Below are 26,000 nucleotides of genomic sequence, written 5' to 3'. Positions count from 1 at the left end.
ATACAAATAAGTAAATAATGTATGAGTTAATGATGTTAGGAGCCCACATTAGAATGAATGCATACGTGAGCTCGACGTCATGCACAGTGCAGGAGATATGATACCTGATTGAGCACCAATTCTATAGTTTACCTATGGCTCTAGCTAAGATACTTCATGTCTTCAGACTTACATTTCCTTTTCTCTAGAATGAGAATGAAGAACTAGATGATCTAAGGACCTTATTTTAATTATGCTAAGAGAAGGCAAAGAACATTTATTTCAGTGACTCAGGGCTTTTTTTTATGGTTTTGACAATGTTCCATAGGCAATGTGGTGCCGAAAATCAGCTCTTTACACTTTTAGTGCATATTAAAAATCAGGTCATTTAAAATCCCAAGACTTCACTACTTTCAAAGGTATAAATTATTAGTGTAAAGTCTGTCCTATAAACTCACTGATTTGCAAGTTTTTGGAGAAAAACTAAATGTTTTTGGTCTCAAATGTTTTCTTTTGTGGCTTCCTAGATCAGGTTGAATATAAATTTCTATTTATTCTATAAATTTTAGTGGGAAATGTAGTTTATATTCAGTACTTAATGGGGTAAGAGTCACTGTCTCATAAGCAGGTGCTACTGGTAAAACTGTAAGCCTATCTAGTAGTTTGGCAAAATCATATCAAGAATTCTAAAAGTGCTTATACCCTCTGACTTAGTCATTTCTCACCTAGGAATCAACCATGTTCGTTATATTTCTTAAATGTTTTGAACATTATAAAAATGAAATTAGCTTTCAGAAAATGAAGAAAATAGTATTTTACTATTATGACTAATAATCTATAAAAGCTGTAATTTTGAGATGTTTTTATAGTAGTTCCTAGTTTTTCAAACTCTTTTCTGTGTCTATCAGTCTCTATTAGCCAAGGATCATTTTATCCTAATAATACCATATTTTCTACTTGTGTACACAGCACCAGCAGGCCCACCAGTTGGAGTAAAAGTGACCCTGATAGAGGATGACACTGCTCTGGTTTCTTGGAAACCCCCTGATGGCCCAGAGACAGTTGTGACGCGCTATACTATCTTGTATGCATCGAGGAAGGCCTGGATTGCAGGAGAGTGGCAGGTCCTACACCGAGAAGGTAAATATGATCATAAATTACCAAAGAGGATGAAAAGTAAGATTATTAATGATAAAGAAACAACGAGAAAGAGGGACCTAGAGTTTGTTTTGAGTTTATATTTGTGAAGTAACAAATTATTAAAGATTTTGGTTTTATTCAAAGAGTGTTGGGAAGTCATCAACATATTTTAAGCATAAGCATATGATTCGCATTTCTCTGACTATTGTAAATAAAAAAGGTTTTTTTGAGGAGGATTTGGTGGAAGTGGGGGTGGGGGTGGGTAAGAGTAATGCAAAGAGACTAGTAAGCAATTGTAATGGTCCAGGAAGGAAATGATAAACCTGGATTCAGGTGAGGAGGATTGAGATGGAAAGGAGAGGATAGTTGAAAGATGTTAAGGAGGTAAAATCTATAGGACTCCGTAGTTTAAGGAGGGTTGGGAGAGGATAAAGGGAGGGAGAATTGTTATAGGTAATTACTAGACTTCTGGTAGTGGTGTGTCTTGCACTGGAGTAGCAAACATTAGAAGAGGACCTGATTTAAGGGAGAAGACCTTTGTACAGCTACTAAAATGGTCTATTTGCAAATAAATTGACCGATATAAATATTAGGGTCCACTTAAGTATAGGGAAAGGCTAATTAGGGCTTAAGAACACTAAATTTAATTTTTTAACACCATTTTTTAAAAAGTCATTATATCCTTTTGAAATTTTTGAAGCTTTCGTTTGAACAAGTCTTAATGCCAGTTTTTAGATGGGTCATCACATATATAGTAAAATTTATTATTTTGGTACTTTTTAAATTCAGGCGTGCATGCTGGGAAAAGAACAGTTTGCCAAGCAATTAAAATCTCGAGGATTTCAAGAATAAAATTTATTGGCTATCCACATATTCTAAGCACTTTACAATTCTAGGCACTCCCACATACATTTTACTTTTTAAGGAGAATATTTACCCAATTAAGACACTTACTAAATTTTGAAGACACTTACATGGATATAATACACAGCTTTTTGTGTAATTGTAAAATAAACAAATGATAACTTTAACTAGAGTTTTGATAGTTTTCAATAATCAGGAGCCCCTAAGTAATGATTTCCTGGTCACTGAAGAGATATGAAAGTAAGAAGTACTTGTCAGCAATATAATTTTATATTTGTATCAATTAACTATTGCTTCCTAATAAACCACTCTAAAACTTAGCGACTGTACTTTCTCACAAGTCTGTGGGTCAGCAGTTTGGACTGGGATCAGCTGGGCAGTTCTTCTGTTGGTTTTTTCCAAGGTCACTCATGAGGCTGTAAATCATCTCACTGTTTCAACGAAGGTACATGCTAAAACGGTTGAGCAGAAATGTGATACGAAATTATGCTTGCTGTGTAATTTAAAGGATCAGAAATTATAGCCTTTACACTTCTTGATATATAGTAAATCAGCATAAACTACTCAATTATTTTAAAATCTAAAAGGTACTGTTAGAAATCATGCTTTCTTAAAATTCGTGAACCCTGTTTTTCATAGCAAGTTTCCCAAGATCATAAAGGTGCCCCTCTTCAGAAAAAAAAAGTTCCATGACTAAATAAGTTTAAGAAACACCATATGCCATTTCCTCCTATTAGAGATTCATACTGGACATTAAAGTTCTTTACTAAAGGAATCTTTTTACTAAAACATTTGCCAAATAAATTGGGCTACTAATAGTAGGAACATAATTGATTTATTAAATGAATTCTTATTGAACGATTATATGTGACAGGCTCTTCCATAAGCATTGGAAATACAATGAACAAAACAAAGTCCCTTCCCCATTGGACCTTACATCTCAGGTAACACACAAACAAATACATAAATATTCAAGTAGTGTCATAAGTGCTTTAAAGAAAACTACAATAGGGGGAAAAGACCAAGTGGTGATGGGAGGTAGTAAAGTAAGTTCCAGTGGAAGAAATGACATCTAAGCAGAGCCATGTGGGGGAAGTGCAGAGGCCTTGAGACAGAAGTGTGCTGGGTTTGTTAGAAGAACAGGAAGGACAGGGAGGCTAGAGTGGATGGAAGAGCAGGCAGTAGGAAGTAGGGGCGGGGGGAGTAACCAAGACTTTGTGGACTACAGATTTTATTCTAAGAGATGGAAGATATTGGAGAGTTTTGATCAGATTTATATTTTAATAGGATTACTCTGGCAGCCACCTGAAAAATTGATTATAAGGAGGTAAGAGTAGAAGTTAGGAGTCTAATACACAGGTGTCTACATGAGAATTAATGGTTTGAGCAGGAGTGATAATGGAAAAGATAGTAAGAAACTATTAGAACATAAGTTGATTGAACAGCCTACTAGATTTGCTGCAGATTGATGTGGAGTGTAATAAAAAAGAGAAGCAAAGCTTTGGTTTTGAACATGTTATTTTTGAGATGCCTAAGAGGTTGAATGGGAGGATTAAGTTCATGGGACTAGTGGTATAACTTAGAAGTCATCAAGGTGTAGATGATATTTAAGACTGTGAAAGTGAAAGAAAGATCACTTAGAGAGTGTGAATAAAATATGGAAAGGTCTGAGACTGCATTCTGGGGTGCTTCTCCAACATGGAAATTTTACCTTTCGCTTTTACATTTTAAATGAATGCCCCTTTAGTAATAAAAAGATTATATTTTAACATAGGTTCAGCTGGCATTTATTGAGAATTATCTTGTAAAACCATTATGCTAGCTGTTCAATCAAATTATGCTGTTCAAATATGAAAATAAGAAAATATTGTCCTCCAGTAAAGGAAGAGCGGGATGTCAGAAGAGAGAAGAAGACTTACTTTCATCATATATGTACACTCGTGTCAGACACTTGCTAGGGGCAGTTTATTTAGTTTTTATAATCATTACATGAGGTGAGAATTATTGCACCCACAAGGAAAGCAAAATTCCATAATGTACCCCAAGTCACAAATTACTTAGTTGGTAGCATGCCAGCATTTGATCAATGTTGGTATAACACTGAGCCTATTACACTGTCTGGTTTGTGAAGCTCCAACTGGTCTATCTAAAGATTCAGACACATATGAAAGGCTGTAGCCTGAAATAATCAGACTAGATTGAGACAGTATGCCAAGATCATGCAGGGATAGGCAGCTCACTTTAATATTTGGGAACTGCTTGAATGTGCTCATAGAGGAACCAGAATGTTATTGTTTCCTTTTTTTTTTTTTTTTTTTTTTTTGGTCTGAAGGAAGGGCAGCCCACATGCATACGAACACAATTTTTAAATTAAATGGAAAGATTTAATTTAAGGTAGTGACTAGTGCTTGCCAAGTACTTTTAAAAATTAAATATATTCTGTGATAAAATGGAAACTCAATTTGTCAATTTGTGAAGAAATTGAAATGTTCTTCCTTCCAGCTAATTGTTAACATGTCACAATACATCTTAGATTTTTAATTCACCTGCCTAAGAACATGGTAAGAGTGGAAACACTTTTCCTGATTCTAAATAGGGGTCAGTTTGTTTACTTAACAGTTGTGTACTCAAGTAGCTCACGCTCTCTTCAGGCCAAGTTGAAACCATAGAATATGAAAACAAGCTGTATTTGGCTCCTCTCTTTGCCACTTGGTTCAGCTGCCTCATACCATGTGACCTACAGAAGTGGCCTCTGGATCGTGTCCTCAGCTCTAAGATCACCCCACATTTCACTTGCATAATGAAACATACTCTTGCAAGTACACTAGAGTAGCCAGCTCTGGCCTCCTATAAGCTATTGTAAACTCTTTGAGGCTATTCTATTGTAAAGATGCCCTGAGTCAGGAAAAAAAATGAAGTGAAATTGCGGTAGGAAAGGAAAGCTAGGTTCTCCTGTGACTGTCTACCCACAAATGTGGTTTTGGAACAACTTTCTGGTGAATTTTTATTACACTTGCTTTCTTAACATTAGGATTAGTTCCTAGAGTGGGAGCCCCTTTCATAAGAAAAATACTTCAGTGCAGTGGCAGACCAAGAGCAAAAAGAGCCCCCCAAGAAACAGCGGTGCCCAAATAGGAATTCTTCTAAGCTAGCAGTCATCCCAACAGAGGAAATACCTTTTGATTCCAAATGTCATGTATAAATTCAAATGAAAATTAATTTGGAGAGAAGTAGATGCTAAGCAGATTGTTGGTGATAATTTTAATAGTTAATCTGAGGTATAAGTCTTCAACACTCTGAGGTTCCTATCTAACTTTGGCATTTTCTTTCCTGTTTACATTCAAGAAATCTTAGATAATGATTAGGAGGGTGAAAACTATTTTATACTTACAAAAATAATTGTATTGTTTCTAGTTTAAGAATTAAGGACAAGATCATTTATCACAGTGATTCCCACAGTAGTTAGGACATTTACTTAATAATAAAAAAAAGACTCTCCTATTGGATTTAAAAAATCTAATTATTGTTGAATCTGGGTTCATTATACCATTTTCTCTACCTGTGTTTGAAATATTCCATAATAAAATGTTTTAATATTTTTTGTATCCATACCTATGTAAAGAGGAAAACATATTGTAAAATATATATATATATATACACATATATATGTATATATATATGTGTGTGTATATATATACTATTCTTAAGAAGTACTCCTAAAACAAAATTATAGAGAAGAATTATGTAGGGGGAGTGTGCATGGTATAATATTAAGTGAAAACTCTAGGATAGAGAAATGTACAGAATAAATATGTCCTTAACATAGGTACTGTGCAGACACACAGATACACCAAAATGTTAACAATGGGAGATTGTCATTTTATTTATATTTAGCTTTATTTTCCAAATGTTTCGCAATGAACATATGCCACTTTTATAATCAGAAAAATATTTTTAAAATAAAGATCCATGATTATGTGATTGAAAGAATGAACGAAAGATAAAGGTTACTTAATTTTTAATTGGTGTGTTTATTCCTAGGGGCAATAACCATGGCTTTGTTAGAAAACCTGGTGGCAGGAAACGTGTACATTGTTAAGATATCTGCATCCAACGAAGTGGGGGAAGGACCCTTTTCAAATTCTGTGGAGTTGGCAGTACTTCCAAAGGAAACTTCTGAATCAAACCAGAGGCCCAAGCGTTTAGATTCTGCTAATGCCAAAGGTCTGTATACTGTCACAGTCACTGATTTTTCTTAAGAAAGTGCATATATTTTCAGCTCCACAATACTTTATATGTGCTACTACCATGGCCATATCCCAAAACCTGCACCCAGTTCCTTGAATTGTTGCCAGAAGTTCTGGTGCTGTAGAGCTACATGGCTCTTCTCTGCACTCCTGGAAGGAAACAAACTCACCTAAGAATTAACTACAGTTTTCAGACCACTATGTCCCAGTCACCTCTCTTCCCGGCTGTGCAATCACTAAGACAGATGAGCCACACTGCCCTGAACTGATGGGAATAGGCTTCCTGGGAGGTTTCATGGACATAAACAACAGTGATGGTTGTGGTGGTCAAGCTCAGAAGAGCATGGTTTTCATTAAGAGTTTTCACCACAGAAAAGCAGCCTTTCCAGAGAGAAAGTCATTTCTCTCCAGAAAAGCAATTGAAAAAATAAATAAATAAAGAGCTACTCTCACTCCATTCAGAGCAACTGTCCTGTTCTGAAGGAAGCTGGGGCCTCCTGTGGTACAGGACTAGACACCTCCTTTTCCTCCTTTCTGAGGAAGTGGGCACATGTGTTAGGGGGGGTGGAGGCAGGGAAGATGCCAAACAGCTTTAAATGGAGGAAATGCTAGCAGAACTCAGGATGAAATTAAGGACTCATAGCTCCTAAGAGGATAGTCATTCACTGCTCTGTGTGTGTGTGTGTGTGTGAGAGAGAGAGAGAGAGGGAGAGAGAGAGAGAGAGACAGACAGACAGACAGACAGACAGACAGACAGACACAGAGACAGAGAGACAGCGAGCCAGGGAGAGAGACAGAGACAGACAGACAGAATGAGAATGAATGAATGAGAAGGACACACACAGCCAGGGAAAGAGAGAGAAAAAATGACAGGGCAGTCAGATTTAAGTACAGGAAGTGAGTAGCCACAGTAGCTACCATATTAACAGGGAAAACAGAGAACAAGACTCATATTCGCATCTCAGATACTTGGCTACTCAATGTGTCTAGGGAGCAGCAGCATGAGAATCACTCAAGAGCTGGTAAGACACACAGAATCACCACCCCGCTCCAGACCTGGTGAATCAGAATCTGCATTTTAGTATATCCCCTAGTGAGTCATATATCCACAATAGAGTTTGAGAAGCACTGAATACAGCTCTGCTTTTAAGGTAACATAACATGAAAACTATCCTTTGATTCATTAAGGAACAATTTGTGCCTTATGCCTCTTAGCATTATAAATTATGAACTGATGTTCACGCTTGATATAATAATGTGATATCTAGAACTCATATTTAGAATCCACTATGGGAAGATAAACTGATCTTTGCAATCACTGGTAACTATGTAATATATGTCTTTTGTGCTTAGATACAGATTCTGTCAAAAGTTTTCCTATAAGAAGAAAAATTATAAAAAAGCGAACATCTGTCAGAATTATGATATATGGAATCATTGATTTTTTTTTATTGATTCTGAGTAAATTTGTTTCCCCTTCTAGTTTATTCAGGTTATTACCATCTGGACCAAAAATCAATGACTGGCATTGCCGTAGGCGTCGGCATAGCCTTGACTTGCATCCTCATCTGTGTTCTCATCTTGATATGCCGAAGTAAAGCCAGGTGTGTTTCCATTGCTAGAGATGTTGAGGTGGTTAAAAAGTCATTTAAATTACAGTAACCACAAGAAGTAAATTGAAACCAAGTGCCTTTTGGAGTAACTGAGATTTTCCATTTTAAAATAAATGTATTATTACTTTAGTTCTTACAGCTATAGAGATGTGCTCACTTTGGAAAGATTATTTTCTTGCCGTTTGAAAAATTTACTGTGCCAACAAAATATTGCTAAATGAGGACTTAGCTTCTTCATTTCCTTAGTATTATGAAAGACACAAAGTATATCCTTCAGTTTAAAAAAACATGACAATCTGATGTTTTTGCTGATTGAGAGGATTCCTTACTGTCTAGAATATTTTCCTATTTGAATAGCCTGAAATGCCTGAGCCACTGAGAGCTTCACCCACACCACCACAGGACATATGGTTGGGATTCTCAGGACACGGATTAAAACAAATGTAATAACAAGGGATTGATTCTCTATAAACTCTGTTGGGCAGTCTTATCTCTAGTTTGACTTTCAGCATTCAGCGAATTGTCTATTACTAACCTTTTGTATACTTTGGCTTTTGCTTTATTTTCTTAAGTTTTTTTTTTTAATTAAATAAAGCAAAGTCAAATACATACCATTTTTAGGTAATGTGTATCAATGGAATCCATCCGTTAGGTTTTCAGAGTTTGCCCTATATGTGTATGGTACTTATGCATAGAAACATACTCAGAAAACATGCGAATGAAATTAGTTCAAAAACCTTTTTTTTCTATATTGAACTGGCTTAGTTTTACTGTCCACATTCCTCTCTTTAAGAATTTTTAATAAAATCTTTATGCACAGTGTTGTAGCAATGCCTCAATCTTGCAGAAGTGCGACTGTAAATTTGCCATCGTTAATTGGCAAGTGAATTGTGATGTTAATGTCACAATCTGCAGACCTGAAGGAGAACATGTAAATTAAAAATTATAAGTAATCAGCAATCATGAAAAATAGTACTTTGTAAATATTAAGGTTCTTATTAAGGGTTTGTAAAAAGTAACTATATAAGCAGATTTTGAGGTAAAAAGAAATAAATAAGCTTCTTCAAATCATAAACATTTTCATAGTGAGTGGGAGTTGAAATCTAATACTCAGTTTCTAAAGATATTTGAGAAGCAAGCATTAAAGAACTCCTTTGTGTGCAAGTCGTGATTATAGGCCAAATTTGGTACCTTTGCCTGTATATTTTATCAAATTAGATTTCTGTTTCTTGCAACATTTCAGGAGATCATCTGCTTCCAAGATGGCACAGAATGAAACTCAACCATTATCACATACCAGTGCCTCCCTCGCCCGTGGAAATGAAGTAGGAAAGAACCTGGAAGGGGCTGTAGAAAATGAAGACTCCTTAATGCCAATGATGATGCCAAGCAGTTTCATTGATGCAAAGGTACTCTAAGCTGCAAGACCTTTTTGCTGTATAATTCTTCCCTCCATTCATTGTCCCTTTGTGTATAAAATTCACTTAACAAAAGTCGTATGTCAAATATATTATATCCATACTCCACTTAATTAAATGTGAAACAGTTTCACCAAGATCCTTCCTTATATAAAATATTTGGGAAGAAGAAGATAGGGATAGATAAAAGATAAAAGAATAAAAGATGAAGGAGATATAGAAAAAAAGAGAATGTAGCATACATTCAATTAGGTGGGACTATATGGAGTTCACCTGTCTTAAATAAGGATACCCAGGTCATTAGTCTATATTTATGATAAATTGAATTGCCACGTATTTACTGGGTGAACTATTTTTTTATTAATCCATTTTACATTTAGTTTGCTGATTTTTTTTGAACTAACCCTAAGAACATGCTAGGTATGAATGTCATTTTTAAAAATAGTGACCATCTCAATAGATGTCTCAAGATCTTTCTCTTTACGGCCAGAGGAAGATAGATAAAGTGAAGAAAGTCATTGGGGGATATTGCTTCATGTCCTTTCCACTATCTATAATAACAGTACAGTGATAAGCATTATGAACACAACTGGAAATTATGTTTAGTCACAGTGCAACATTTGGTAGTGTATTTTATTATAATAGCTCTCGTAACCAATGCGCTTCAAATCAGGTACCAGTAAACTGCAGCCAAGCCCAGGTCAGCCCTTGGCCTTTTTTTGTATGGTCATCCCCTGAGCTAAGAATGTTTTTTTTATACTTTTAAAGGGTGGTTTGAAAAAAAAAAAAATGAAAGAGAAATGCTACAGAGGCCATATGCAGAGCCTAAAATATTTACTATCTGGCTCTTTACAGAAAAAGTTTGCCAAATTCTGTTATAAATTATTTTTACTCGACACTTCCCTAAAATATATAAAAATAAAAATATAATAATTTCAGCCAATCTTGATATTAAATTATATACAATTATGTTTAACAAATGCAATCTACTCGTATATAGCACAGTGCTATAGACTGTCTATATTATGGGTAAATAGTAATGAATTGATTTTTTTGTACTCCTGATATCTTTTTTGCTTGTAACTTAATTCAGCTTTTATTTGCTGATACGAATGTAAGCCATTCAATTTATTTCAAATTAATCTAGAACATTTTTAAATAAACATAAAAAGCACTAAAATACACTGTAGTTCTGTTATTACTAACTTGGACCTAGGCATGAGAAAGGATTGGGGAGAAGCAGAATAGGGAGGAAGACAAGGAGAAAAAGAGGGAGAACTCAGAGTGAAAGGAGGCAGAGCCAAATGGAGGCCTGTTGTGAAGCCAAGAAGCCATTTTGGAGGACAGATCAGATCTCTCCATCCGCATCGGTTAGCCTAAGAGTTGATCCCCCATCTGTTGCCATGTTGTTAAGCATATGTGGGCCCATTTTTCTCCACAACTGTTTTAATTTTTTTTAAACATGTGGAAATGTTAAAACAATAGCATAATGAACGTACAAATAATTGTCAATATTTTGTCATACTTCTATATCTCCATATGTTTTTGTTTGCTGAACCATGTGAAAATAAGTTTTGAAGTCATTATACTTCACCCCAAATACTTTAGTATAGATATCTCTCTTAAAGATAAGTCTGTTATATCTTTTTGATCAGTAGCAACTACCCTGAATTTGTTGTATGCTGTTTGTATATTAAAAAAAAAAAAAGTAACGTCCGTAATTCTTTCTTCCTTTTAACATTTAAAAATTTCGTGTACTACTTGTGATAAACTGAAATCTATATAATATTTACATTTTCCCCTTTTCTTTCTCCAGGGAGGAACTGACTTGATAATTAATAGTTATGGTCCTATAATTAAAAATCAGTCTAAGAAAAAATGGCGTTTTTTCCAAGATTCTAAGAAGATAAAAGTTGAGCAGGTAATCTACCTAAATGAGAAAAATCTTTGGCAACCCAAAGTATTTTGAAATGGTAACTAAAAAGAAAGGAAGATGTAAATGAATGCTTCATTTTAATTTTCATATTCTTTCTGGATGTTGTTTTATTAATTTGGGGCATGACTCTATAGAAAGCCATGGGGAGTGATCACTGAAATGACAGTTAGAATAGTAATTAGAACTGTGGTTTTGGTGGGGAGTGGAAGGCAATGGAGAAAGAAATGGGGCAGGAGCATGCATTGCCCCATCAGTGAGGAAGGCTTTGACTCGTTACTTACCCCAGTAACTCTGAGATGCTCCCGGTCCTCAGTGGGGAACCACTGACTTAGATAATCCCTTTATGATATTGACCTTTCACCCGTTTCTTGAACAGTTTATTATCTCAGAATATATAGAATACATAAAACCAGATTTATTATCTTTTAAGAGCATGCTATCATCACTAACAGTGTTTTATGTATTTTTGCCCAGCCTCAAAGAAGATTTACTCAGTCGGTCTGCTTTTACCAGCCAGGCACAACTGTGTTAACTAGTGATGAAGACTCCCCCAGTTCCCCAGGTCAGACAACAAGCTTCCCAAGACCCTTTGGTGTTGCAGCCGATACTGAGCATTCGGCGAATAGCGAAGGGAGCCACGAGACTGGGGATTCTGGAAGGTTCTCCCACGAGTCCAATGATGAGATACACCTGTCTTCAGTGATAAGTACCACACCTCTTACTTCTGATTCCTTTGCTGGCAGTGATTCCGGTGGGGATCCCTCGACGAGGAAGTGTGAAGACCCTGCAGTGCCATCCGATGCTGAGCAAACTTCCTCTTCAGTTCCGCAGCCACCATCTGCCATGCTAAGCTTTGATAAAAATGATTTTCCAATCTAGACAGCTATGTTCAGGTATTCTCACCTTTAATTCTGTTCGAAGGACAATGAACAGGGAGCCAAAGCCTTTGTTAAAATCTTGATGTCTTATTGGGTATTTCAGCCTTTTTTTGAATGTGTTGTTTTTTTTTTTAACTCGCGTATTTTGAATGTTTGATTATCAGCAATGTGAAAAGACAGTCAAGATATTTGACTAGAAATATGAAAATATATCACTGGAGCAAAGGGAAGGCTTTTGAAAGCCCCTTTGCTAACTATCTACCTCAGTTTGCCAGATGGCAAACTCAGAAGACAACTTTGTTACCTCGTTTGTTGTGATAGTTTTATCTCAGCTACATAACCAATGATACTTCCTAGTAGCTTTTTGTTTTCATTGATGTATGTGTAATGTGTGTGATCAAAGGAGTCATATAGGTAGATGAGTAAGAATGTTTATCTGAAGCTCTGATTTTTTAAAAAATCTATAACATTTGCATGATTTGTATAATTTAACACTACCTCTAGCTTTGAGGACTAACAAGAGAAAAAGTGGAGCTGTTGATTTTAGTGAATGACCAAGACAAAAAGTGTGTCTCTTGAGAATAGAACTATTTGGTAACATATTGAGAATACCATTGCTTCAAGGGCCTTTATGTTTTGGGCGTCTGAGTGCTTTATCTGCTGTTTCCCAAACCTCAGCCTGCCTAGAGCTGTGCCTTTTTTACCTTCCCATTTGCCTGACAGTTGGCCAAAGGCTTCACTGTCTAGTTTGCAAAGCATCCTCAACATTTCCAGAATTAGTTGCAAAACTCCATGCGGAAAACAGATTTTTAAAGAGTGTGGGTTAGGATTTTGTTTTATTTTTAATCCCAGCTTGGCTTAAAGGGGTAAAGAAATTTCATAAATTATTAAGACTGGAGATAAATGCAACAGTAGACAGTAAAATGAACGTGAGGTTATCATGGTAACAGTGCCTTCCATTATAAATTATGAAATTCTTTGCCTTATATCTTTTTAATATTCATGAAGTTGTTAAGGACAGGAGTACAGAAAGTTGCCTTAAGAGTGTCTTGGATTTTATCAGTAACTATTTTGATGTACAGTGTCCTATCAAAGCATTTTGGTTTGTTATCCTGCAGGTTTTGTTTAGGGATGAGTATTCAGAGTTCTACCACCTTGCTTGTATTTTCTTGACTTCTTAAGAGAATTTGGTACTCTATTTAATTTTCCTTCCATGTCAATGCTGTGAAGGAGGAATGCTAACTCCAGGAGTGAGTTAATCCTCTTGCTGGTTCGAAATCAGCAAACTGTTTACTCAGACACATAGAATAGGCCTTCTCAGTCGTGAGAGTTACTTACTAGGTGTCCAGCAGTGGGAAAGGATAAAAAATTAAACACGAGGTATAGAGAGGGAGCCCTATTTCCTTTTAAAAGTATTGTTTCAAATTATTTGGAAACAACTTTGAGCCTTACTTTAAAAGGAATCTAAATTGTTTTCCCCTTGAAACTTTTGGTTTATAGAGGGAAGTTATGTTAAATGGCGTTATAAAATCAAAAGAACATTACTGATAATAGTCCTCCTCTCGTATCTCCTATCCCAAAGTCTGATAATACAACATTTTTTATTGTTTTTTAATCTGTATTTTTGTGCCAAACTGGATATGTTCAGAAGCAGACCCACATTAAGTTCTAGCAGCCACTTTTGGACAAAATGCAAAGTCCCCATTTAATTATCTAAGTATGGGCTTCACAACAAAACAAAAAAAGCAGAGCTTTAGGTGAACAATCTGAGGCAAGGAAAAATGCTGCTCCTGCCTTTATAGCTCCTGTTTTATACTACCTCCTTTTAAAGTTATTCTAGTGTTATTTTTTTTTTCCTGTACTCAGGGAACATTTTGTTACTTTTGAGCTGCCTCATGGAAGCATGAGCAAATTGACAGGGTATGGTGTATTTTGGTTTGTAAGTAGAAGTATGTGGGGCCTACTTTTATCGATATCTAAATTTAAGGAATATGATGAGTTCGTTTGTTTTTTTAACTTTCATTAAAAGGCAAACAAAACCTAAAGCTGAAACATCATCCATCATGGTTATGGAAGGCGCGTCTAGGACTGTATAAATTTGAATCATTTTTAAAGCCTAGAAAGATGATCTGAAGTCTTTGAGGAAAGTATTTTGTTTGTTTTTTGATGAATAGGCCCATAGTTATTGTAGATCTTTAGGCTGTAACTATTTGCTTATTATTTACCAGTACATTTTTTACTTTTTCACCTTTTCATTTTGTTCTTATACAGATTTTTTCATAATAATTCTGTTACCAAAGAATTTTCATTAGAAAATGAAAATTTGACTCTAATTTCCCCCCAGACTGAATTAAATAGAAACATCTATAGGTAATGAAGTTTATACACGTAGTTACTAACCCAAAATAATAGGGTTTATATTGATTGTTGTAGTTAAATAGACTAGTAATTTTAACTACCTTATTGTTACCAGAGCATTTAAAATAAGTTCTTTACCAGCAGAACATTCCAAAGAATTTCAAGTGTAATTTTTTTCCTTCAGCAAGTAAATCCTCAACTATACAGTATTAGAGTAAAATATTTTTACATTGTTGAAACTACTTGTTGGAGAGAAAAAAAAATCTTTCACCAAAGATAAATATTTTGGTCTCATTGAATAAGATATTTAGCGTACTGCAAAGACTTCTTTTTACTTGGCCAAAGCTAGCTTCTTTGAAACCTTAGGTATGAAATAGTAACTAAAATGTGCAGGTTTCACTTCTCTCTCATAGTGGTGTTACTTTATGGTATTTCACTCCAAAGGGACTAATATGCAAATGGTAACTATTTTCTTTTCCAAAGACTTATTTGCTGTAAGTACTGATACGTGCATGTCATTTTTATGCCAAATATTACAAGATACTGCTCATCAGTATTTTCATACCAAAGACCATTAAAATATATAGATTAGCCTGTAAGTAAGTAAAGATGAGCAGATTTGAAATACATTTATTTAGAAGCTGGTAGGGAATCTAGCTTGAGTAGCAAAAGATATCAAAGGGCTAAGTTTACATATAAAAAGCAATACAATTATACTGGTATTTATCAGTGTTTTTATTCAAGTACTTTTTGTCAGCAATTTAAAAAAGAAAAACCAAAGATATTTAAGATTACCTCCACATATAGGCAAATTTATTTGTACATTAAACTGTTGTTTCTTGTTTTTATGTCAAACAAACATGTCTCTCCAGAACCCATCTGTATGCAAGTAGCATACATAGAGACTTTCCATTACATCTGCTGATTCAGCCACAGGATTTTTTTGCCAAATGATGTGATACTTTCCTAAGCACCTTGAGTGTGAGATGTCAACAGAAATATCAGCAGGCTTTCCCATTGCAGAGTATTATGGCAATCTCTGAACTAGCCTATGCAGTCTTCCTCCTGCTCAAAGCATTACCTGGTTAACTCAGAGAGGGCAGTCCCTTAGCAGTAGGGATGTTCTCATCTCTGCAGAGCACTCGTACATCACAGGCAAACAAATCATATCACTGTTTGAGCGAGCTATACTCTGATAGATGTGCTCTTTAAAGTTGTCCATAAATTGAAATATTTTACTTGCATCAAGAGAGCCTGGTATTTCAAACTTCAGTGGAAACTTGGATGGAACAAAAATCTTTTTTATGAAATCTGAGGTTTTTTATTTTGATTAGCCTAAAAGTAAGACTATAGCCTTATCCACTAAGTGGCTTTAGAAAATGACCTTTGGCACACTAGGAGAATGAGATCCTCAGTGAAATGCCTTTTATTTGCCTTTGCTTCAAATACAAACAAGCAGTGCCAAAATTGGGAACAATGGCAGTGATTTGCATTAGTTTGTCTTGGCTTTGTTAAGGACTTCTGCCAGAAACTTGCTCATATTGATGACTCAGGGTCATCATTCAAGTCCATAAGAAGACACCTTTGTAAACAATTCAGTGTCACAAAAATAAAATTGAAAGCTTTTTTAAAAAAAAGTAAGAATATCCAGATGTGGCTCCACGTTAGCAGTAGCCATAGTGATTTACATATGTTTGTATTTCATTAAATGTAAATTTTGAATACTGAATGTAAAAAAAATTCCAACTGTATTGAAAGAGCCATGATCTTTTAAGTCTGTATTTTGTAGACTTCATTTCTGACAGTTTGCCACATGAACCTCCTGTCAAATTGCTTTAATTTAATTAATAGTCAAAATAATTTTTGTGGCCTATGAGCAGAATAGAGGGTTCTGGAGATCACCATACACAACCAGTTGTCCAATTGTGAATTTCATTGATATTTAGAAGAACGTATACGTAGAATTCTGTGTTAAATTGTTTTATGCTCAGGATATAAGATCACAGGCTAATGCAATGTGTATGTTTGCAGGCTTTAATCTTCTCGGGCAGTTTCCCTTTTTAAGCCATTGAAGGTGTTTGAGATTTATATGACAGTCTTGCATTTTTACCAGACAGATACTGTATTATTTTCTTATTACCGTTATAACAAATTACCACAAACTTGGTGGTATTAAAACAATACAAATTTATTATCTTCCAGTACAAATTTATTATCTTCCTGCAGTCTGATAGATCTCACTGGGACAGAATCAAGGCCTGTTTTCTTGTCTTTTCTGGCTTTTAGAGGCTACGGACCCACATCCTTCCCCCTCCATCCTCAAAGCCGGCAATGCAGCGTCTCTCTGACTACGCTTCCATTATCATATATATCTCTTTTCTGACCCCAACCAGGAAAGGTTCCTCAGTTTTAAGGACTCATGTGATTGATTGACCCCACCTGGAGAAACCAAGATAATCTCTTCTCAAAATCCTTAATTTCATCATATCTTCAAAGTCCCTTTTGTCATGTGTAGTAACATATTCAGAGTCCAAAGATTTGAAAGTGGACTTTTGTAGGTGGCCATTATTTTCCTTACTACAGATTTATTATTTCTTGAGAATTCCGATTCCCATAAACTGTCTATAGCATTACAGAGATTAGAAGTCTGAAGTCATGTGCCCCTTGGGCATGTTCAGAATTTCAAAACTATGAAATCCTATCATATTTATACATTAAACTTTCTAAATCACTTGCAAAAATAATTTAGCTTTAAACTTTTTGAACATATCTAACATATGTAACATCTCAGTTCTGTGTGTTTAACAGAAATTTTCCTAAATATTTGGCTCTAATTTAATGGAATTTCATGAGAAATTTTTGAAAACTGCTATTATCGTTGAACTTTCTCTTTTTCTCTTTCTCGAGACTTCCACAGGGACTCAGAGTAGATAAACAGGACCATGATCAAGTTTATTCTTCATTTTCTTTTACAAGCATATTTGTAACCAGCAACCTTTCTGCTTTTTAAATCCAGTATTTGTCAGTTTCACCAGCTACTGATTATTTGGTTTTCTGTTTGATAACCCACAAATTTTCCATCGGTTTCATCAAGAGCTTCTACTTACCTTGTCAGCATAAATAACTCCTAGGAAATTTTATCTTTCTTGCCATTCTTCTTCTTTGATTTCAATTGTCCCTTTCCCTGGAAAGCTACAGGGTCCATAGCTCTAGTTTATTCTAATTCCTAGATCATTGCAAGTCAAGTATTTCAGTTTGGAAGGATAGTTTCTAATTCTACTCTAATTTTCAGTATTTCTTCAACTTAAGAAATAAAGCTTTCTCCACTATGAGGTAGAGACCATGATGATATTCTGAGTAAGGATTAGAATGCTGATTGTTTTTCAGCTGCTTCTGATTCTAATTTCTAGGGAAAAATAATGCAGTTTACTGAACAAATACAATGTGCCCAGAATGTGCTTCATCCCTCTAAACTGCTACATTTTGCAAAGTAAATATGACCCCCATTTTAGAGATCAGGAAACTGAGGCTTAAACATGTCTAACTTGGGCAAAGATCACTGCTAGTAAGTGATTTAGCCAAGATATAAACCCAGGTTGGTTCCAACTCCCAAGTTTATAGTATTCCTAATAAAATGCATTTTCTCAGCCAGTAAATATTTAATTACCCAGGCTCTTAGTATCAACACAACCCGTCCATGTAGTAATAGCCAGCCAACAAAGAGAAGTCTGTCTTATTTATATCCATCTATGAGGAATTTTGAAGGCTGAGATGTAACTCACCCTGTCATCTCCTAACCTCTTTCCTTCCTCCTTTAAAATCTCCAATTTCTCTTATCCAAAATTATGCTGAAAACTGATGCTTGTGCCTCGACTTACATGAGAAATAAGGTAGGCATGGTTTCTAGAGTCCTTATCTATTCATACATTTCCTTATTGGACTATATGTTCAGAACTAAATTTTATCTTTTATAATTTTTCCACAGTCCCCGTATCTAAATAAGAATTTATTAACTGGAGAAAGCAAGGTGTATAACCAGTCATACTTCTTTGCTAGATCTGAAGAGTCAACAGTTTTTATTAATGCAACCTAATTAATTATTCACACTAATTTAGAAGGGAGCAAAGTTGAGGGAGAATCATAAAGTAGAAGAGTGTAGCATGAGTCATTGGAGCACCTAAAGTCTAATCTTTGACCATTTTGAGACCTTTTTGGGACAAGAGTTCTTAACCTATTTTTGTTCCTCTCTATCCATGAAATAAAGATAATTCTTGTCTGCAGAATGAAGCAATAGTACTTCGAAAACTCAAAAGAAAACTCAAGTGTAAATTATAATCCCAAAGTGATTTTTGTGAGGCTGTGAAACATACCTTAACTGATTTTTTTTTTTTTTGATTTATGGGTCAGCCTTTCCATTTGCATTTTGCCTGTGCTAAAATGAAAAATGTTTGTGTTTCCTCTACATGCACCCCAAAAAAAACTAACAGAAGAAAGGGTTGGTAAAAGATATAGAATAAAATTTAAAAACTTATCTGTAATGTAGGTAAATCTATAAGAGGATATGGGGATTTACAGTACTTTGGGGAGTACTTTACAGGAAATCATTTTTCACCAAATTAAATCTTTCATTTAAAAAATATCTTGGCTTTTAAAGCTTTAAGGAAATGGTCAAATATCCCAAGAGGGGTAGATAGGTAAGGAGAATGTGCATTTTTAGGATTATTCTCTAACAGATCTATTTTTTTCAAGATTATGGAACATTTTAACATTTCTTTAAACTATTTGGAATAAATTTTATATAGGGCAACACCTGTTGGCACCTATTCTAATTTACTCAAGTCTCCCTTTAAGGCTTACTGGGAAGAATTATATGATTATCTTTTTTCAGAGGAGAGAAATATTTTCCCTAACTTTTCTTTGCACCATCCAAAATCACTCTTAGTATAATCCATGAGATTCTGAACACTTTTGCAGATTTATTCAAGCTATATCTTGTAAGTAGTTCATGGTATTAGACACAGTCTTAACATAAACTTCATCTTTAAAAATTTACGTTCAGAAGTTTATTTTTATACAAAACTGTCTTTAAAAACACCAACAAAAAATATTTAAAATTTTTGGCTAAAACATTCTTCCTCCTGTTTTTACAATCTGTACATCTATTTTCTTTGCAAATGAAAATGATTACTGATAATTATTAACTTGAACCTGTTACAGGAATTGCAAAGCCTGAATATATACATACATTGCCTTAGCCTATCAGTAGAATAGAAGATATATATTAAGTTTGTCTGTTTGTTGCTGTTGTTGGACAAAATTTCATGTCTTTGTATGCATGATTTTTTTTCCTATTTTTTTCAAAGATGTGAATTAGATGAAAGTGTGGGAGCCAGTTATATTATTTCATATTATGGGTGTTCTGGATCCTTTCGCTCTATATACCATATTCTTGTAAGGGCAGCATTTGCAGACTTGCTAATGGACTCTAGAGCTAAGCTATTTTAATTTTATACTTGACTCAGGGGATCAGCTCTATGAACTCCATTGCATGAAGAAAGCTAATGTTTGCCTTGATTTTGAATGTACCTTTTTAATGTCTTCTTAAAACATATTTTGTTTAATAATGTGGGTTTGTTTTCTTTTTCTAGCTTCATGGTAAATATTGTCTAGTATTTTCCCCCTCCCCAGGGTAGTTTATATACTATCCTACTGGTCATGCCAAAAATGAATAAAAATTTAAATGCCAAAATGTTTATGAAACTGCTGTCTAAATACTGATTGATTGCACAGTTTAAATAAAATTTTCCTTAGTTAAAAAAGAAAAACCCTTGTTTCCTTTTACTCTTCAGTTTTCTTTTGAGGAATGGAAAATGAAAACTTTCAATGTATAGAATAGAATGATGGCTTTTATATCCTAGGATGGGATGATTATAGAGTCTACTCCAAGCAGTAGAAATAGAGTCTGTTTAAGGTATATAAGAATTATTTCATCTGGCATTTACTGAATAGCAGCAAGGAAATAATAATTTTTCCCATTCCTGTAGTTGGTTGCTTACTTTGAACTAAATAGTAGATAGCATAAAAGTTATGGACTCATCCAGATAGACACAGTTCTAATTTAGGTAAGAATTTTTGGTTTTTAATATTATTAAAAAATGGTCAAGAGAATATTGAAAACGCTCCCACTAAAAAAAGAAAATTAAAAATAACAGATAAAATATAACTTAAACAAGCTTGTTAAGATAACTATTTAAAAAAAAAAAAACTTCCCAATTTGGGAAATCAAAGGGGAATTGAAAAACAGAGCAGTAACTTCTTAAAATTACATTGTGCTGACTGTAGAGAATATAAAAGAAAGAATTGAAATGTAAGAGAATAAGAAACTATGTATTTTTTAAAAGAGCAAGTATATTGGAAAAAATACAATTTTCAGAAAGAAAAAAATGCAGTTGTTGAATTTTTGAAAATCTGTTAAATCACAGATCAAGTACACTGAAGGAATATTCTAAAAGTAGAATTTAGATAAGGATATTATTCAGGATAATTTGACACAGAGAAATAAGCAGAATATAAATAAAAGAAGGTAAACAGAGAAGATTCAAAATATATGGCAGCCATTCTTAAATGAAAGACTAAAGAAAGTGAAGGATAAGCAATATTCAAAGAGAAAATGACTAATTTATGAAATCCTCAGATTCAGAAAGCTCAAACCTCAATCTACAAATACACAAATAAATCCATACCAAAACATTTCAGTGAAACTGCAGAACATCAAAGACAAAGAGAAGAACTTAGAGGAAATTAGAGGGGAAAAAAAGATTATATAGATTGTGCTAAGAAAATTTCTCAGTGACAATAAAAGAAGCAAGGCTGTGGGATAATATCTTCGAAACATTGCAAAGGAAAATAACTATAATATGCAGCTGTATATCCAGATAAACTCTCATTTAAATGTTAGGATCAAATCAACATAATTCTAGGTAAAGATTGAGAGAGAATACCACTCATATACACTTGCTAAATGAACAATAAGGGATGTACTTTAGGAAGAAGGAAGTAGAATCCACAAGGAGGATAGGAGAAACAAGAAGCAATGATGAGCAAAAAATATCGTAAGTAGTTTACGGTGTTAGAATACAACAGGGATGAATTTTGAAAACATGCTAAGTGACAGAAGCCATTCAAACCGCCCCCCCCCCCACATACACACACATATTGTTTGATTTCATTTACACGAAATGTTCAGAATAGGCAAATCTATAAGGGACAGAAAGTACGTTAGTGGTTACCTGCAAGGTTCCAGGGAATGGGAAATGACCACTAATGGGGGTTCAGAGGTTTATATGGGGGTGGTGGAAATGTTCTAAAATCAATTGTAATGATGGTTGTGCAACAGTGTAAATATACTAAAAATCATTGAATTATACACTTAAAATGGGTATATTGTATGGTATAGGATTATATCTTAATAAAACTTTTTTTAAAAAAAGCCATGATGAGTAAAGACATAAAGAAACATGGGTAAATCTAAGTCAGCATTAATTAACTATGTACAAAAATACTATGAACTAATTTTATATAAAAACAAGGTAGAACTAAAACACTAGACAAAATGAGCCATAAGACTAGAAGAAAAATGAGTTGAGACAAATTATTCTACCATTATTTTATTAAATAGTTTTATGTTAAAAATTATAGAGTGCTAAAATAATCAAAATAGAATGTATAATTTCTAAATCTAATTTAGGCAGAAAGTGAAAAAAAAGATCAGTTAATAGAAGGAAGGAGATGGAATAAAATTTAAAAATAATCCTAAGAAAAAGAACAGTAATGTGATAAGAGAAATATAACTTTAGTTATTAAAAAAAAAAAAGTAAAACTGCTGCCACTTTAAAGATTGGATAAAAAAAGATCTTTATGTTAATGCTACTTAAAACATAATCACCCCAGAATTCAGCAAAGTTGTATGGTACAAAATCAACCAACAAAACTTACTTTAAAAAGCAATCTCATTTACAATAGCATCTCAAATAAAACACCTAAGAATAAATTTAACCAAAGAGGTGAAAGATGTGTATATTGAAGACTACAAAACATTGCTAAAAGATATTTTATATCTAAATAAATGGAAACACATCCCATGTTAATGGATGTTGAGATGTGATACTACCCAAAGTGATCAAATTCAATGTGATCCCTATCAATATTCAAATAGCCTTTTTTTTTTCTTTTACAGAAATGGGAAAGCCAACCCTTAAATTCATGTAGAATTGCAAGGGGCCCCAAATGGCTAAAACTTCAAAGTCAGAGGATTCACGTGTCCCAATTTAAAAACTTACTACAAAGCTATAGAAATTAAAATAGTATGGTAATGGCATAAGGACCAATGGCTTATAGGCCAATGGAAGAGAACTGAGAGTCCAGAAATGAATTCATATATCCATGGGCCATTGATATTTGACAAAGCTGTAAAGTCCATTCATTAGGGGAAAGAATAGTCTCTTCAATAAACAGTGCTGAGGCAACTGGACTGCCACATGCAAAAGAATGAAGTTAGGCTCCTACCTCACAACATATACAAAAATTAACTCAAAATGGATCAATGACCTAAATATAAAAGCTAAAACCATAACTCTTAGAAGACAAAATTGGTGTAAATCTTCATAACCTTAGATATAGCAAAAGCTTCTAGGATATGACACCAAAGCACAAGTAACAATAAAAAAACATAAACATAAATTGGACTTCAACAAAATTAAAACATGTTCATCAAAGGACATTATCAAGAAATTGAGAAGACAACCTACATACAGATAGGGAAAGATATTTGCAAATCATATCTGATAATGGTTTAATATCCAGAACATTTAAAGAACTTCTAAAACTCAACAACAAAAAGACCAACAACCCAATTTAAAGGTGGGTAAAAGAGTTGAACTGACATTTCTTCAATGAAGTATACAAATGGCTAACAAGCACATGAAATGATGCTCAACATCCTTGGTCATTGGGGAAATGCAAATCAAACCACAGTGAGATACCACTTCACACCTACTAGGATGGCTATAATAATTTTTTTGAATTGAAGGAAAATAAATATCGTTAAAGATGTGGAGAAATTGGAACCCTCATACATTGCTACTTGGGAACATAAAATGGTCCAGCAACTGTGGAAAACAGTTTGGGTTCCTCAAAAGCTAAACATATAATTACCATATGAGCCAGCCATTCCACTGCTAAGTATATACCCAAAAGAATGAAAGGACTGAAACAGATATTTGCACAGCAGTGTTCATTTGCAGCTTTATTCACAATAACCAAAAATGGGAACAACCCAAGTGTCCATCAATAGATGAATGGATAAACAAAATGTGGCATATCTATACAATGGACTGTTTGGCCACAAAAAGGAATGAAACATTGATACACATACAACATGGATGAACCTTGAAAACATTATGCAAAGTGAAAGAAGCCAGGCAGAAAAGACCATATATTACATGATTCCATTTATATGAAGTGTAATGTCCAGAGTAGGCAAATCCATAGAGACAGAAATTAGATTAGTAGTAGCCAGGGGTGGAGGAGGTTGGGGGGAATGGGGCGGAGGGGTGGGGGCGCAATAGAATGTGACTGTTAACCAGTAGAGGGTTTCTTTTGGGGGTGATGAAAATGTAGAATTTGGTGATTGTTGCACAACTCTGACTATACTAAAATATACTAAAAAGCAAATATACACGGACTTTTACACATTAAAATAGTGAAGTTTATGATATATAAATTATATCTCCATAAAAAATATGTGTACAAAAAGTGCGGCAATCAAAGGAAGCTTACTGCACAAAGGTTTCATCATCTTGCCTCCCCTTTCCTGCTCTAGCTCTCTAAACACACATAAAAACCCAAAAATTTAAAACTGGCACATTTTCTGTCTTTTAAGAGATTTCATAAAATGCCAATTGTTCCATATTTACAGTTTGTTGTTTTAACACCAAGATTTGTCATGTTTTTTAGGTAGACCTGCCTTGCTGTATTTCATTCACAAATATGTACATATCTTGCTCATTCCCACATGCTCTCGAAAATTTCTCAAGCACCCACACTGTTGCAGTCTGCCTATGTTGGCAGTATTTATATCCTGAAAAAAAATCTGCCTCTTTTCCCATTGCTGTAAAAAACAAAGCAAAACAAGGCAAAAATCCCACATTACTTTGCCATATTGGTTTTATCATATGTTACCTAAGAAGTGTATGACACACAGTGTCTTTAGAATCAAAGATCAAACTCAGGTGCCTCACTGGAGGCACCTCACTTAACCATGAGTATTTTTAACCAGGAAAAATATCATGAACCTTTATGGTTATGTTAAATCAAGTCTTTGGTTATTGGTTGCACAGGATACGTCAAGTTGATATGACAAACAGTGATCAAGATGGAGAGAGCTATGGAGACATTTGTCCCTTTCTCAACTTGCAAGTCTCCTTAATATTTTTTAAAAATTACTAATGCCATATTAATTGTTTTCTTTACTATTTTTTCAATAATAGTTATCCACTAGAAATATTTAAAAAATAAGTCTTAGTCTCAAATAATATATATTTCAGAATGTATTAATGTAAACTTTGTATGAATCTGCAATTTGGCTACAGGAATCTATTGCTTAGCAGACTATCTCAAACATGAATAATTTATCAATTTTTTTTGGCTTTTGAATAGTTAACATATCTTTATGGATAGACAAAATTATAGAATGTCAAAGCTTTGACACTGAATTCTTTGCAAGTATACAATTCATTCATTTGTTCACTCAAAAAACGTTTACTGACCATTGGATATGTGCCAGACAGTAATAAGCAAAAGTTAACCCTTATTACTCTCATGAATTTTAGAGTCTGGAGGTAAAGACAAAATCTAGTCAGACAGTCACAGAAATTAGTATGTAATTTCAAACCAAGAGAATTGATGAAGGGATGTGAAAAAACAGAATCAAAGGTAGAATAGATGAAGATAAATACTTGAGTCAAGAATAAAAGGTAAGTTTGAGTTAGTTGGACTAAGTGTAGAGAGAAGTGCATTCCTGGAAGAGAAAACAGCATTTGCAAAGCCTTCTGGCAGGAGAATATTGGAGGAAATTTTTAAAAGGCCAGTGAGCATAAAGAGCAAGAGGAGTGGTACATGATCAGGTTGGAGAAATCAGTGGAAATCATATTATAGAAGCCATTTATAGTCTATGTTCTTTTAAAAATCTAGTTTTAATTATAATAGCAGTGGAAAGCCATTGAGTTTTATGTAAAGTGATGACAGGATGAGATTTGTGTTTTAAAAAGAGCACCCTGCACTCTGGAAAATAGTTTGGCAGTTCTTTTCAAACTAAAAATGGATTTACCATATGACCCAGCAATTGCATTCCTGGGCATTTATCCCAGAAAAATGAAGACTTATTTTCACACAGGAACTTGTACATGGCTGTTCATAATGGCTTTATTCATAATAGCCCCAAAGTAGAAACTGCCCATGTAGTCTTTCAGTGGGTGAATGGTTTTAAAAAATGGTGGTATATCCATACC

General features: G+C 34.3%; 1 protein-coding gene across 2 annotated transcripts in view; it reads left to right on the top strand.

Moving 5' to 3' along the window:
- The window catches only part of PRTG (protogenin), a 112,551-nt gene extending 92,242 nt beyond the window's left edge, over window positions 1-20,309 (top strand). For both annotated transcript variants that reach the window (XM_016158354.2, XM_036239109.1), the window contains exons 15-20: window positions 949-1,119; window positions 6,025-6,207; window positions 7,714-7,834; window positions 9,087-9,252; window positions 11,078-11,182; window positions 11,672-20,309. In XM_016158354.2, the coding sequence (XP_016013840.2) occupies window positions 949-1,119; window positions 6,025-6,207; window positions 7,714-7,834; window positions 9,087-9,252; window positions 11,078-11,182; window positions 11,672-12,076 (1,151 nt within the window). In that variant the 3' untranslated portion in view covers window positions 12,077-20,309. The remainder of the gene's footprint in view (window positions 1-948; window positions 1,120-6,024; window positions 6,208-7,713; window positions 7,835-9,086; window positions 9,253-11,077; window positions 11,183-11,671) is intronic.
- Window positions 20,310-26,000: the final 5,691 nt, after the last annotated feature.

This window comes from Rousettus aegyptiacus, unplaced genomic scaffold, assembly GCF_014176215.1.
Source record: "Rousettus aegyptiacus isolate mRouAeg1 unplaced genomic scaffold, mRouAeg1.p scaffold_m13_p_3, whole genome shotgun sequence".
NCBI lineage: Eukaryota > Metazoa > Chordata > Mammalia > Chiroptera > Pteropodidae > Rousettus > Rousettus aegyptiacus.
The sequence above is the reverse complement of the archived record's forward strand: the minus strand, read 5'-3'. Positions and strand labels throughout refer to the sequence as shown.